Below are 16,100 nucleotides of genomic sequence, written 5' to 3' on the forward strand. Positions count from 1 at the left end.
GGCACTTTTTTAAAGAGAATAACAAAAATACTTTATTGTACATTTCCCATCTAAGAGGTCACCTATTTAAAAGGATAAACAAAAAAAAAAGAAGAGCACTTCCCCCATCAAATCTTCCTTTCCACTCCCATTGCTACCTTTGTTACTGCTCTGAGCAGACATTGCTGTTGCTAATTCACTTCACCGTTGCCAGAATAGGAAAAAAAAAAGATTTGATTAAAAAATAGGTGGCCACTTATGCCTATTTGGAGGATGGGGAGGGAAAAAGCTGGTCAGGCATCATCTTTGTGCCTCATCTGATGGGCTTTTCCCCTCCCTCATCTTTTATTCCCTGCACAGGACTCCTGGGATGTTGACTTCAGCTACACTTTTAATTCTAGAGCAGGACATGACCAGTAGGCTAGTTCCCTATACAGGGAGAAATGAACCTTCCCAGTCTGGACCTTGAAAGTCTGAATGAAATATAGCAGAAGGCGCAGGGAGGAGCTATGGGGAATTCTTCCTGCAGATTTTGGTAACTAATGATCAGCTTCTAGAACACTGTAATTAAGGGTAACAAGAGGGGAGCAGAAGACAAAATCTTTGAGGCATGATCCAAGAGGACAAAGAATTTACCCCAAGATAACAAAGAGGTTAGATGATTGATCAGTTTTTAGCAAGTTTCATATAATAGTAGAATCATCCAAATGCTCTCAAAATAAGTTTTTGTAATATGGTTCAAGATTTTCAAAGGCAAAGACCATGAAGAATGTTGATAATGATTCCCACATTTGAGGAGTCATGCCTTTGTATAATCTCCTCCACTTAAATGTGGGCCATACTTATTGACTTGCTTCTAACAAATAGAATACTAAGAGATGTCACTTCTGAGATTAGCTTATGAAGACTATAATTCCATCTTGGACACTCTAGCTCGGTCTCTTTTGGATCACCAGTTCTGGGGGAAGCAGACATATTGTGACATGTTGTGAACCTCCCATAGGTGGAAAGACCTACATGGCAAGAAGCTGGTATCTCCAGCTACCAGTCGGGAGGGGCCAGAGGCTTGCCATCAGCCACATGAGCTCAGAAGCAGGTCGTCTCTCAGGAGAGCTTTGACATATCAGCACTCCTGGCTGACATCTTGAGGGTGAAGCCATACCTAGATTCCTGACCCATAGAAACTGTGAGATAATAAATGCTTGTTTTAACCAGTTATTCTTGGGGGTAATTGTTATGCAACAATAGACATCCAATATGATATACAGTGATTATTTACAGATCATGAAACGTGTCTGCCTGGCATTACTCTTCTATAGAAGACTGAGTATAAAGATTCAGTCTGGAATCCCGTTTAACTTTCCTCCCTTCCAAAGAACACCAAAGACATATTTCTGTTGTCCAGTTTGTAAACCACATACTGTTTTTTATTTATACAGACTATGAAAAAACCAATACTTTCAATTACAATTGCTCTCAATTTTTTTTTCCAAAGTAAATCCCTCAATATATGACTAAGGTGCCCCATTAATGGAACTTCCTTCCATTCCATACTTACAAAGTAATCGGTTAATAGGAACTCAGATTTATTTTCTGTGGATGAGACTGCAGTTTCTTCCATGAGAGCCTGGATGTCTTTTTCAACATCTATCTTGTTGATGGCACGGTGAATCTGAGTGTGACACTGAAAACCCAAGAAAGCAGAGCAAGTTTACTGAAGGATGTTTCCTGCCGCTTCTTACCATGCATATCAGAAATAGAGAAATCTTTACTACTCACTGTAGTCAGGGTTTGGCCAAAAACAGAAATATGTTGGGTGTACTGGTTTAAGTTATTGTATAAAAGTTTAATTCTTTCCTTCTCCAGCTCCAGGATGCTCTGAAAAGGATGGAAAATGGTGTAAGACTGGCCCGTTGTTGTGCAAAACTAATGTTACCTACCAAGCACTGACACATCCGAAGAAAGTCTGAATGAACTGTTATGTGAGTGCCTCTTGTTTATGCCACATCCAAGCTGCAGTGGGGGGGAGATTGGTGTATTTCCTGTTTAGCCTTATGTAGGATTGGTTTAACTCACATATGTTCCCCAGGCTGTTTTGGCCCAAAAGGTATATAGGGTGATGTTGTGGATTACCTGACATTCACCAAAAAAAGGGGAGAAAAGGAATAATTTGAAAAGCATCTGTGAGTTCTAGAGAAGGAGAGCGAAGCCCAGTAAAACCCGTATCAATACCTTGGAAGTGCATTTAGACACTAAATATTTTTAGAACTGTTTATAGTACATACAAGGCATTCTGCTAGCCTCTGCAGGGGCAGGTGAATTTAAGGAAACTATTGAAAAGAGAAGAACCCCAAAGTCTGATCAACTCATAATCCTGGCCTAAAATTAGGCCTGGGGGGTCGAAGACCACTGTGTGAAGGTGGGAACATAGCCTTTCCACTTTGTGTGGAATGATAAAAATTCTACTCCTAGAGTCTCGTAACTTTTACCTAGGAAGGGTAAACAAAGGGATGTCACATTTCCCTTGTTGGTCTTAAGATTCTAGAAAAAGTTAGTTATTAGGCTTTTGCCACTCACTGCTAGCTGGGCTGCTGATTGTTTTGAGGGAGTGCAGGGAAATTCAGCTGCTAGGCATTGTGTGAGAAGGCTGGGCCAGATGGGATTCCTAGGCCATGTGGGGGAGGGGGGAGGCTGCTGGGTATGTGCACAGAGGACTTTGGGCTTTGATGGAGGTGGCAGGTGCCCAAGACCACATGCTCATCATCCCATTTTTGTAAGGACAAAGCCTGGGCGTCCCTGCTTTGTTCAGAGGTCAGGTTGGTTGCTCTCACGCCCACCATCCCACCCAACTCCATGCCACACAATAAAGAGGACTCAGCAATAGTCTTTCATGAAGAAGGCTTTGGTCAAATTGGTGGGTAGCATTTCCATAGGAAGTAAGAAGGTCAAGTCCTTCTCAAGGCCTTTGGCAGGGTGGGGATAGTGCAGGGGGGTGGTCACAAAGATCATTGGGTTCTCCCATCTGCCTCTCTAGGCACATCTATAGGGCCTACTGACCTAATACAGTATGGCAGTCCTTTATATCCCTGTGGTAGATCACATTCACATTCAGTTGTTATTTTATCTATGGTGTATAGTCACTTTAAACTTTTTTAAAAATTTATTTTTTTTAAATTGTGGTAAAACTTGCATAACATAAAACTTACCATTTTAACCACTTTGGAAACTTTTTTTTTCGATGTTTATTTGTTTTTGAGACAGAGAGAGACAGAGCGTGAGTGAGGGAGGGAGGAGCAGAGAGAGGGAGACACAGAATCCGAAGCAGGCTCCAGGTTCTGAGCTGTCAGCACAGAGCTTGACGTGGGGCTCGAACCTACGAGCTGTGAGATCATGACCTGAGCCGAAGTCAGACACTTGACCGACTGAGCCACCCAGGCGCCCCTTAACCACTTGTAAGTGTACACATCAGTGTCATTAAGTACATTCAACATTGTTGTGCGACTATAGTTATCATCCATCTCCAGAACTTTTTTCATCTTGCAAAACTGAAACTCTACCCATTAAACCAAATTCCCCATACCCCTTTTTCCATACCCCCTGTCAATCATCATTCTACTTTATGTCTTCTATGAATTTGACTACCTTTGGTATCTCACATAAGAGGAATCATATAAGTTTTGTCCTTTTGTGTCTGGCTAATTTCACCTAGCATGAAGTCTTCAAGGTTTACCCATGAAGCATGTGACAGAATGGCCTTCCTTTTTAAGGCTGAATAATATTCCATTCTATGTATATTCCATGTTTTGTTTATTGGTATATAGTCATTTTAACACTGCTATTAAATGCAAGTAGTAAAAAGCTCAGGCAGTAACTATGAAAATTTATGCTGATCACATGAAAATTTCAATTCTGTGCCAAGTGTCATGACATTTGAAGCAAGAAGCCAGAGCTCTGCTCTCCCATGGCCACTTCTTTATTGAGTCAGAAGCTATACAACTTTTATAAGTCAGTGGGAGAAAAATGCCTTTGTTTCTGTTCTTAGTCTCCTGAGTCTGTCTTCAATACTGTCAAGCACCAGCCATGAAAGTGGTTGTGTGCCCTCAGTTTCCCAGATATAGGATTAAAGACACAGAAAAGTAGCCTATCCAATGTATTGCTTCTTCCAAGGACAGAGATATATGCTTCCTAACCAATCTATAGGACAAATTCTGCTCAGTTGCTTGAACCTCAACTGGAACCATCTTCAATAAGAGACTTTACACCTTAGAGAAAGATTTAGAGAAACACCTGTTCTAGTTTAGCACCATGAACAAAGGACAGGAGAAAAAACAATGTGTTTAAGAACACATTGTATCCTAGTGGGCAGCTGTTTCCTTATTTTGACAAGTGCTGAGCCACTAGCCTCAATTTGAGACTGGAACAACCAGTATCCCTTGGTGGAGATGGTAATGGTTAAGAGACTTTAATTACATTTCAGGGAAATCATTAAAATGATCTATGTTTGCTCATGAAAAGAGGCAGAGATAAATTCCACTGTGCAAAGGGGAAATCCATATCTCATCTAATGAATTATTGCTTTCTATTATCATTTTATTTTTGTATAAAGTGGGTGGCAGAGAAGCAAAATACTCTGAAGGAACTGAAACTGTCCTCCTCTGCTTTTACAATAGTGTGTACGTGGAGAATATGGTCAGAGTTAGCAGATTAGAAGTCTATCTGCGGCCCAGGCACTGTGAGAATTCATCCTCTTCATTCATTCTTTTTGGTCCTTCTGTCATGGCCTCCTGGTCTGCACTACCCAAGAAATTTGGACAGATTTCATCTAAATTGCTTTCATAAAACTGATCAAAGAAATATCATGTTCTTTCTAGAGCAAGAACTCTCAAATTTTAGTATGCATAGCAATCACCCAGATGCCTTCCTAAAACCATTCAAAGGTTCTGATTCATCCCATTTAGGGATGATTCCGCTCAGGAATTGGAATTTTAACAAGCATGCTAGCTGCTTTGAAACATTATCTTGGGACTATGAAGGGCCACAAAAAATTTAATTTAAAAATTATTTATAATTCTTCCACCTAGAGATAACCCATTAGCATTTTGGTGTATTTCAGTCTATCTAGGTGGTGTGTATGTAAGATTTTTTCTTTCTAATTATCTATCAAATTAGTCAAATTGGTACCCTGTTTTTTCACTTAACTTATACAAAAGCAATTTTTCATGTTGTTAGTCTCCCAAAACACCACTTAATATGGTCTATTTGTGGGATTGCATATAGTGTATTTGATTCATTTAGCCGTCTTCTTAATGTTAGCCAGCTGAATTGTTTCCTCCCTTTTGTTTTTAATGTATTTTGAGCAGAAATTGGTTTGTTTTTCAGCTATGTTCTCAAGATGGATTTATAGAAAGAAATTTACATTTTTCAACATGGGTTCTAGGAGAGGATTAAGGCCTAATGTCATAAGGCAGCTGTTTACAGCTTGTGAGTGACCATCTGCCCCCCTGCATCTAGATTGGTACCAGTCACTACAACCCTTAGGAGAACTGGGAGCAGTCACTCAGATTATTTTCTGTGTTCTGCGGTTCAGATGAAGAATACTGGTTGAGAAGGTGAACGTTTTTAATGCCCTTGACACTTGCTGCAAATAACTTTCTAAAATAAATAATTCCTTGAGTAAGTTCTGTTAGTACCAAACATTTGGCTCTTGGTAATTCTTATTAGCGTGGCTATTATTTTTCAAAATATATTAAAGATTATTTCTACCAGCTGAACTGTTTTTTCTTGGAGGGTAGGAAATATGACTTGAACATAGTATGATTATAAATAATAAGACTAATTTTACATGTGGCTTATGGAATTGGTTTTATTACTTCATAACCACATTTGAAACCTCACATTTCTTGGGATCTAGTAAATCCTGCCTCAAATGCAGGTCAATGAATGTTCTCTGAAAGAATTTGTAAGTCTAATTTGGAGAGTAAGAAGGGGTAGGAGGATACATTATAGGACATTTGAATGAATTCTTATACTCCATTTTTACAGAAGATTGGTGGAAGAATGGAGGAAAAAATGAAAATGAGCGAACTTTGTCACATTTCCACCTCCCACACTTACAATAAAATTCCCCTTTAATTCTGCTCAGCCCACTTTTGTTATGTGTCTTTATGAATATAACTTTCTACTTCTGAGTTTGCAAACAATAGTGTAAACACAGTGATATGTGAGTCAGCAACTTGTTGGTGTGGACTGAGTATAAACAAGTCAAGGGAATACAAAATAAGGGAATCGTTCTTGGTTAGGGCCAGGCAAGGATGACTTACTTGGCAGAAGTTGTCTCAAGCGGGTCTGAAAGGCTGGGCTTGACTCAGGAGGCAGAAGGTGGCCCTAAAGAGGCTGCGGTAAAAGGGAGTGTGTGAACTAAAAGGGAGAGGGGGTGAAAGATTGGTGGATGCTGGCATGCTGGTAAAAAACCAGGACACAAGAAGGACGAAAAGAAATCTTTCTTTTCCTCATGGAGATTCTGATTTTGACTTAGATTCTTTGTTAATTGTTTAAAAATAAATGCTTATTCATTTATAGATTTTGAGAGAGAGAGATAAAGCATGAGTGGGGACGGGCAGAGAGAGAGAGAGAGAGAGAGAGAATCCCAAGCAGGCTCCTCACCGTCAGTGCAGAGCCTGATGTGGGTTCAAACCCACAAACCATGAGATCATGACCTGAGCTGAAATCAAGAGTCAGAGGCTTAACTGAGCCACCCAGGTGCCCTGACTTCGATTCTAATAAAAAATCTTGAGTCTTAAATATTTTTAAAGCTGAGTTGAAAGGAATTTTTTTTAAAAAAAACTTCAAGTGTAACGAACATACAGTTATATTAGTTTCAGGTGTACAATATAGCGATCCAACGAGTCTATACATGAGTCAGCGCTCATCATGTAAGTGTACTCTTCGCTTATAGGGAACTTCACCTATTTCACCCATCCTCCCTCCCCCAATTCTGCTCTGGCAACCACCAATTCGTTCTCTATATTTAAGAGTCTGTGTTTTTGTTTGTCTGCCGAGACATCTTTCAAAGTGTAAATAAATGTGTATCTTGTCACCATCAGAGAATCTTTACAAACAAAGAAGATCCTTTCCATGATGCTTCAATATAAAAGTTAAGGCTGCTTAAAGGGGGATGGGTCTGGAGGTCAGGTGTAGGAGGACTCTAATAGGAAGAAAGAAAACTCAGAAAAAAGGAAAGAGAGACCTAGTAAGAGCCTCTGAGAAGGTAGTTATTAAGAGCAGTTATCTAAGACATTTTGAAGGCCAGCTGGATGTCACCTACACCAGAAATGGCAGCCATACCGGTTAAGAACCATAATTATCCTCCATTGCCGTGATGTAGAGGTGAGAAGGGTGGAGACATAGAGAAATATTTTTCTTATCACCCTTCAAGGGTGTCTGGAAGATGGGATGGGAACAGCAATGTCTTTCCCATAATCTAACAGGGCTTCCAAGGAAGCCAGCCTCTGTGGACAACCACAATACCACTGAGCAGTCCCAGGGGATGAGGCAAGACCAGAGCCAGTTTGGAAGGCCAGGTTTCAGATGGATAAGGTTGGAAATTAAATCCTTGGCCCTTTCTCACCATCTGCATGTAAAACCTAGTCAACAAAAGCAAGGAAAGTACCAGGACCCTATGTTTGAAGGCATAAATTAAAGAAGGGTTTATTCTCATTTCTTCCTCTATGGCCTAATTTTTGTCTCTCCTTTAATTTCCCCGTTTTTTCCTAACTGCATCTATCCTACTTTGAAAGTGCAATAACAAGAGACTAAACACAGCTCTTTTATTTCTGCTTGCCCAGCTCCTCCATTTCTGCTTGCCCAGCTCCTATTAACGCCGAAGCAGAGAGTAGAGGTTAAGGCCGTGGCATCAGACTGCCTACGTTGAACCTTATTGTCATCTTGGGCAAGTTCCTTCATGTCTCTCAGCCTCCACTCCCTCACTATAAACTGAGAATAAAATTATGACCTCTTCAAAATGTTGTGATGAATGCAAAATATAATGCAGTGGATATACTTAACCCAGTGCCTGTCCATAAGCAGCACCTGTTACATGTTGGCCATTATCATCCACACAGTACTGTGCTTATCGAATTGTATCGTGATTGCCTCTTTTTGCAACTGTACCTTGCTTTAAACATTTTTTTAACTTAAAATACGGGGAAAAAATAAACCCAAACGTTCATGTTCTTAGCACCCAGAATTGAGAATTATTTAAGCTGGTCATATTTATGTTGACTTTAAAAATAGAGAACCAAGCTATTCAGATATACAGTAGTTAGAGTAAATTTTAAGCCTGGGGTTTTTTTGTTTTGTTTTTTGTTTTTTGTTTGTTTTTTGTGGGGTTTTTTTTTGGTCCTCTGCCAGAATGTCCACAAGCTGCGTGGCTGTATGTGGCAGCCTGTTGAATTCCCATTTCCTTCCTCCAACATACATTCAGTCTATATGTATAAGTTTACAAACACACACATAAAAACACTGTAGTTTGAGGTGTGCGTTTTTCAAATGCTTTAGTTTACATACACTGTATGAATAGCAGTTTCTTTTCTTCAACATCATGTTTTTTGAGGTAATTTGTGTTTAAGTGTAGTTTTAATTAATATTTATTGCTAGATATAATATTAGTCTACTTTCTAAATTAGAGCAATTTTTAGAGTAATTCCTCTATTGAGAGGCACGAAGATTGTGTACAATTTTTTCTTACTGTTATAAACCTGTCCTACAATAAATATTGTTATACATAACGGTATACAGGTGTAAATTTTTTTTTTTTTTTAGGATGTAAGCCTACGAGGGGACCTGCATGTTGTAAATACATGCACATTTTAGTTTTACTAGATACCATCAAATTATTCTCACTAGAGAGGGACAAGAATTCTTGTTTCCCAGCAATTCTTATTTAGCAGTACTTGGCATTGCTACTTTTTAATTTTTGCCAAGTGATTGAGCATCTTTTCATATGTTTGTCGGTGATTTTGATTTTCCCTTTCGTGACTTGCTTGTTCACACTTCTTAATTTTTATTGGAGGATTTGCCACAATTCTTTCTTTAGACGTCTTCCTTGCTGCTAAACTGTACACATCCCAAGTTGAAACGGGACTGTCATTATTGCTCCAGTGCCCGCCACTGAGCCTTAGACACAAAGGAACCGCATTAAGTGATCACTGTATAAATCAGCTCTCAGGCCTAAAACTCATTTCTGAGTACCTAATACTTTACTTTGACAGCACTTTTTGAAGTTAGCTGAGTGCCTTTGTGCCCATTGAGAATTAGATTCTAGCCAATGACACTCAATAAATATTCACTGGTTATTGTATCCACAGAGAAATGGAAACAATTAGAAGTTATGTGGTTTGTCTAAAGTCACCTCTAGAGTGAGGGTCCTAGCCAAGGGCAGAGACCATCAGGTCCCATAAGTGTAGATCTGACCTTCATTTTCAAGGCCTCACAGAGCCCAATGGAAGAAGAGAAAAATGTGAACACAGAGCTCACCTGGTAGCAGTTTTCTAATGTGTTTTCCCACTTCAGCCTGGTAGCACAGCCTGCCAGGTTTTTTTGGTAGTAATTTTCATCTTCTTTTGCCAACTTTTCAGTCGATTTTTTCAGTTTACTGAGGAGCTGAAGGAAAAGGTCAGTGCCACATATTCATTAACACATTTATCAAGGCTCTTTGTAATTCCAGGTAAAGAATTATGTATATCCCAATGAGACATTTCTCAATTCCCAGCTAAAGTCATAAATAGTAGCTATAGATGACAAAATTAAAGATTTTTCTCAGAGAAAAGGGGTATCAGACCTGAAAGGAAACCTAAGGGCCTTTCAATATGATTCCTTCTTTTTTTTTTTTTTTTACAGTTTATTGATTTATTTTGAGAGAGAGAGAGAGAACAGGGGAGGGGCAGAGAGAGAAGAATCCCATGCAGGCTCCACACTGTCAGCGCAGAGCCCGATGTGGGGCTCAAACTCACGAACCGTGAGATCATGACCTGAGTAGAAATCAAGAGTTGGACGCTTAACCAACTGAACCACCCAGGCACCCCTCCTTCAGCCCCTCCTTCAATTTTTCAAATGAGGAAACTGAGGTCCTTAAGTGTGACATGATGTGCCCGTGCTCATCAAATCAAGGAGGAGACCAAATGACAGTGAGGGGAAACAAGCACAGATTAAAAACCTCCAGCTCAAGACTGTCACCTACCAGTGATTCCTGTACTCTATTTGGTAAATCCTTGTACCCTGGTGTTTCCTACCAGGACAGGTAGAGATTATGCAGCCATGTAACTTTAGAACTGGATCACCGGTGAAGAGCCTGAGGCACATGCTAATGTTCACTACAAGTTATGGGCAGCTGACAGGTGCTTTCCCCTTATCCTGCTCCCCAGTGATCTGCTCCTTCACAAAGAACCCCCTCTTGCCTGCCACCAAACGTGGCTATCTGATCGTGAAGTCTTCTGGAAAATCAAAGTGATAAAAAATTCTCTGCACCAGGGTAGCTGAAATTGATTCTCAAAATGCTCAGAGAAGTAATTTCACATCTTTGAGAACAAAGGAAGTTGTGTTAACACGAATGATTCTCAAACTTGAATATGCCTAGGAAGGACCTGAGTGCTTATAAAATGGCAGATTTTTGGGGTCCCACAAGTGCCAATACTGACTCTTTAGTTCTGTAATGGGATTGGGAAATCTGAATTTCGCCATCTCTTCAGGTAATTCTGATGCAAATGGTCCCCAAACCACAGGTGAAGGAGTACCAAAGATCCCTGGGACTTAAGCAGTTTAGGAGTTTCAAGGACAGAGACAAAGACTTTTAAAAATGACCTTCTTTATGCTTAAGAATATTTTGACTAATGTTTCAGTAACGAAGAACATTCATCCAAAATGGTGAATATTAATACCACTCACTTTATTATTTGAGTCGATATGCTAGCCATTCAACTGTCCCTCAGCTCTGATGTATGACTTACACAGGACACATTTGGTTTTGTATATCAAGTGTAATGAACCACATTTATCTATGGAAACATGAGCTTGTGAATTTTAACCTGATGACAATATAGTGAAAAGGCTGGAAGTGTGCCATGGCCATACTTTGCTAAATCATAATCCTTAGATTCTTACTGAGAATGCTCATCGCCACCCCCCGCCACCCTGGCAATGAGAACGAAGTCACTTTTGAGGTGACTACTCACATTCATCAGCCTACACTAGAGAGCTATTGACTAGAAGTTTCTGCTCAACAAATTTACAACAAATAATCCCAAATAGATATAAAAGAAGAATGTAGAGTTTTATATTCTTATTTAAGGAAATTCTCAGAAACCTCTACCAAAAATCTGGCAAAATTGAAGATTTTTTCTTTTTTCTTCTTTCTCTAGGAACAAACATCTCATTAATTTATTCATCAAACATTTACTGAGTGCCACAATGCATCACGTACTGGGCTCTGGGACTAGAAAAGGGAACTAGGTAGTCTCCCCCCTCTAGTCAGAGACCTACAGGGCCATCACTATCCTGTGTGATCAATCCTGGAATGATCAATCCTGGAATGATACAAGGGTTAGGTGTCACTGGAGCACCAAGAGGGGCACCTAAACTAGCCTTGGGATTAAAATGACATGTAAGCTGAGACTTGGGTGCTCACAGAAATGACCCTGAGTGAATAAACTTAAAATGGGGGTAAGATTGGTGAGGAAGCCAGTAAAAGGAGGCCTTTAAAAAGGAGGATGATATGCTCATTTTCGAGTTTCAGAAAAATCGGGTGGGCTTATAGATGGTGGGGGCTGGGGGAGGAGAAGGAAGCAATGCTGAAAGCCAAGAGACCAATCAGCCAGAGTAATCCAAGCGATGGTGATGGTGGTCTGGGAGATGAGTGCGAGTAGAAAAATTCAAGAAGTATTTCATTTAGGAGGTAGAACAGCAAGGTTATGTTAACTGGTAATATTTAAAAGATACAGAAAACACAGCAATAAAGAATATTTTTGGTAGAGGGAAATAATGGCTCCAATCTTGGATGTTGAGTTTGAGGTGCCAGAAGGCAGTTTAGAGACTGGTTGGGCTGGAGATATAAATTTGGTTATTATCAGCATAGATATGGTAGTTGAAACTTTGAGAGTATATTTATTGCGTACTGGTTACTTATTGAGTACCTGATTTTGAGAATACTGCGTTGGACCCTGGAAATACAATGCTGAATAAAACAGAATGAGTCCCAGGAGAGAAATCATCAGGAAAAGCAATATATAAAGGTCAGGCAGAAAAAAAGAAGTCCATAAAGGAGTTTAAGAAAAAATTGCCCAAAAGAAAAAAACCCAAAAGAGTAAGATATTGCTGAAGTTAAGAGAACGTTGGGGAACCTGGGTGGCTCATGTGTTGAGTGTCTGACTTTGGCTCAGGTCGTGATCTCGTGGTTCATGAGTTTGAGCCCTACAGCTCAGAGCCTGGAGCCTGCTTTGGATTCTGTGTCTCCCTCTCTCTCTGCCCCTCCCCCGCTCATTCTCTCTCTCTCTCTCTCTCTCTCTCTCTCTCTCTCTCAAAAATAAACAGTAAAAAAAATTTTTTTTAAAGAGAATTTTTTTAGAAGACATAAGTCAACAATGCTTAATGCTTCCAAGAAGTTAAATAAAATAAGAATCAGGAAGTACACATTGGCTTTAGCAACAAGGATGACATTGTTTTCCAGGCAAGAACACTCTTAGTAGGATTGGGGGGAAGCTTGATTAGTATAGTTTGAGGTGTGAATCAGGAGGTGAGGAAATGGAGACAGAGAACACACAGCCCTTTTAATAAATATTTTTATAAATAAATATTTTGTAAATAAATATTATTGTAAAAAGGAGATGATTAAAAATCTGGAGAGGAACAGGGCCACAAAAAGGTGAATCCCTGCCTCTCCCCACTTTCCCCAGACAGCATGTTGACGAGAAGCAGCTATTAGAGAGGGTTATGTCCGAGATATAGGAGAAAGAGAAAGAGTCAAAAGAAACATCTCTGGGAGGCAGGATGGGATGGGAATCCAAGCACACGAAGAATTGGCTTGTCCCATTGCACATATGACTTTAATAGGCAGGTGGCTGAACTGACTTCCATTTACTCTGTGAGGAAGGAGGCGAGAGAGTCAGTCTGCTGAGATGGGTGGTGAGGATGGAGGTGGAAGAAGAATGATTTAGATCAGTTTCTGCTGAGAACAAGGACTGCTGAGCAGGAAACGGAAAGAACTGCTGAGCAGTGAAAAGCCAGCCCTGCTCAGGTCGGAGATGAGGGGCACTTCTATGGGAAATGCAAAAAGGGAATGCTGCCTTAGGTGTTTAGCCTTAGGACTGAAAAAAGAAAAAGAAAAGAAAAAAAGTAAAACAAAGGAAGCTCCCAGAAAAAGCAATGAAGATGGTAGGGGTCTGGATAAAATGACAGCCAAGGGCCACGGTTACAGGATCAGTCCGAGGAGGCCAGAGGAAGTCCATTGGCTTCGACAGCCCAGGGAAGCTGCTAATGAGGGAAGGAAAAGGAAATCCACCATTTAGCTGCCCTGAGCTTTTCTCTATGTTATTGCTTGACATCAGTGAAAAATAACTTCTAATGAGGGCTCTGAATGCCTAGGACTGGCCCTGGTGTTTAGCATTTGAACAGACTGTGGTTTTGCCTCCGCAGAAGCTGCCTCATTATTCAATTCGAGTTGTGATCATTTCATACTGCAAAGATTGACATGGGAAGAAATAAGAACATTGTAAAACCTTGCTAACAATGAATTTAAGTTATTTGACTAATAGTTGCTTCAGATGAAGTGATAACGTTACTTGCAATGACAAGTTTCTTTCTCTTTTCATAGTGTTTTGGGTTGCCGTGGTGCTGCCCACATTTCCTTAGGGGGACTCTATCTTTTAGGGAAGATACTATTTCAAAGGTTTCCAATTTGGAGCACGCACCACCAGAAGTGTGCAAGATAATCTATTATATCTCCAGTATTATTTGTGTTCATTTTTACCTGAAAACAGTAATGGAGCTTACTCTTATTTAACATGTGAATCAACACGGGTGCCCACACATAGACAGTTGTGTGCTCTGGAGGGAGAGTGGGGATTTCACAGCATAGGCAGCTGACACAGGCCTTCACAAAATGTCTTCACTTTCAGCATCCTGGGACATGTGGCCATCCGCATGTGTCCGGGGCGTGGGGATTTACAGAATTATCATCTAGCTTTAATTAGGTTACACACACAAAGTTAACAAATGTCTTAAAAAGGTTTCTGCTAAGAAGATGTAGATTGACATCAGTGCTGCCAATGGAAGCATAAGAAAGCCAGGAGAAAATGTCAGAGCTGATGCTTTCTCTGGCTCCTGGTTATGAGTGCATCATCGCCCACAGGAAAAGCAAAATCTGGGACGATCTGGTGAAATCTCACAAGAAGTTAACCAGAAGGTTTAACACTACCAAGAGGAGCATTAGAAATAGGAGTTTACATTTCCTAAGATCAAGGCTGAAACTTGCCGAAGTGTATGTTTTGCCTGGAAATGTCACTCAGTGATCGTTTGAAGGCGTCATCATTAGCTAATCATTTAAAATACTTTTTCACCTTTATGTCACCCTTCAAACACTTTTTTATGTTTTATAATGTTCATAACATATTAGTACAATATATGAAGTGCTCTATATTATGTACAACATCAATAAGGTACATTGTACAATTCATTATATATGAATGGGTATTTTTTTTTAATTTTTTTGGGCTGAGAGATATTGAAAGGGGTCCCTATCAAAAAATTTGGACACCCTTGGCCTAATTTATCGTCTGTCAATAATCCCTTTTAAAAATACATGTGGACCGGGGTGGCTGGGTGGCTCAGTCGGTTAAGCGTCCGACTTTGGCTCAGGTCCTGATTTCACAGTTTGTGAGTTTGAGCCCCGCATTGGGCTCTGTGCTGACAGCTCAGAGCCTGGAGCCCGTTTCAGATTCTGTGTCTCCCTCTCTCTCTGCTCCTCCCCCGCTCATGCTCTATCTCTCTCTCTCCTTCAAAAATAAATAAAAAACATTTTAAAAAATTTAAAAATATATGTGGACCATGGGGGGCACCTAGGTGGCTTAGTCGGTCAAGCATCCAACTTCAGCTCAGGTCATGATCTTGTGGTCCGTGAGTTCGAGCCCCGTGTCCGGCTCTGTGCTGACAGCTCAGAGCTTGGACCCTGCTTCAGATTCTTTGTCTCCCTCTCTCTCTGCCCCTACTCCACTCTCTCTCTCTCTCTCTCTCTCTCAGAAATAAACATTAAAAAATTTTTAAAAATAGATGTGGATTAGAAATGATTTAGAATCCCTCTCCTATTCTGCCACATAACAGCTCTGCAGAGACCCCATACAGAGCAGAGAATCAGCCAGTTCTCTTGTGTTCAGAAGTCAGAGTAGGAAACCTGTTGGTCTCCAAGCCACATGCACACAGCCAGCCAAGACAGGTTACCTTCTGCTTCTCCTTCTTAGTCACAGTTTGCTTGGAGCTTTCTACAAGATGGGCAAGTGCTTCATGCTTCTTGGTACTCACCATTAATTTCTTCTTGGCCTAGAGTCAAAAACATACAAAACCCAAAAACGGATCAGAAATGGATGTCAGGAGAAAAACTCTTCTGTTTTGAAACAAGTTGTGTTCATGTGCTAGCTTAAATGATTGTGTATTTTGAGATCTTCATTTCTGCCCTCACCTCAAAATCTGCCTACAATAAAACAGTAGCTAACATTTTTCCCTGAAAACAATGTATATTTTTTTATTATAGCAAGTGCACTCGAGAACATTATACATTTCTCCAAATCACAAAGGCCTACAAGTCTCCAAACCATTGTTCTAGCTAGCATAATGAAGGGAACAGCTTTCCCACAAAAACATCACAGCAAACATGGAAGACTGCCTGCATCATTTTTAAAAATCAACCTGGGCCACAATTGAGGTCATTTTAAGATGCTCTCTTAAAACTTAAAGCAAAGGGGAGATTTGTTCCTGATATCCTGCGCATTTGACTGGCATTCTGTGAAATGGCCTGCATTTGCGGCAGGGGACTGGGAGTTGGGAAGGAAGAAGGGTTCAAAGTCTCCCTACTCTGTTGG

General features: G+C 40.3%; 1 protein-coding gene across 6 annotated transcripts in view; it reads right to left on the bottom strand.

The window, feature by feature from the left end:
* Positions 1-16,100, bottom strand: part of NOSTRIN (nitric oxide synthase trafficking) — a 60,290-nt gene that overhangs the window by 13,572 nt on the left and 30,618 nt on the right. For 5 of the 6 annotated variants that reach the window (XM_019458584.2, XM_019458556.2, XM_019458612.2 and 2 more), the window contains 4 exons: positions 15,463-15,561; positions 9,514-9,639; positions 1,759-1,857; positions 1,538-1,663 (listed from right to left, as the gene is read on the bottom strand). In XM_019458584.2, the coding sequence (XP_019314129.1) occupies positions 1,538-1,663; positions 1,759-1,857; positions 9,514-9,639; positions 15,463-15,561 (450 nt within the window). The remainder of the gene's footprint in view (positions 1-1,537; positions 1,664-1,758; positions 1,858-9,513; positions 9,640-15,462; positions 15,562-16,100) is intronic. The other variant, XM_019458575.2, reaches the window with a different exon arrangement.

The sequence above is a fragment of the Panthera pardus genome, unplaced genomic scaffold (genome assembly GCF_024362965.1).
Source record: "Panthera pardus isolate Hobbes unplaced genomic scaffold, ASM2436296v1 HiC_scaffold_10, whole genome shotgun sequence".
Lineage (NCBI taxonomy): Eukaryota > Metazoa > Chordata > Mammalia > Carnivora > Felidae > Panthera > Panthera pardus.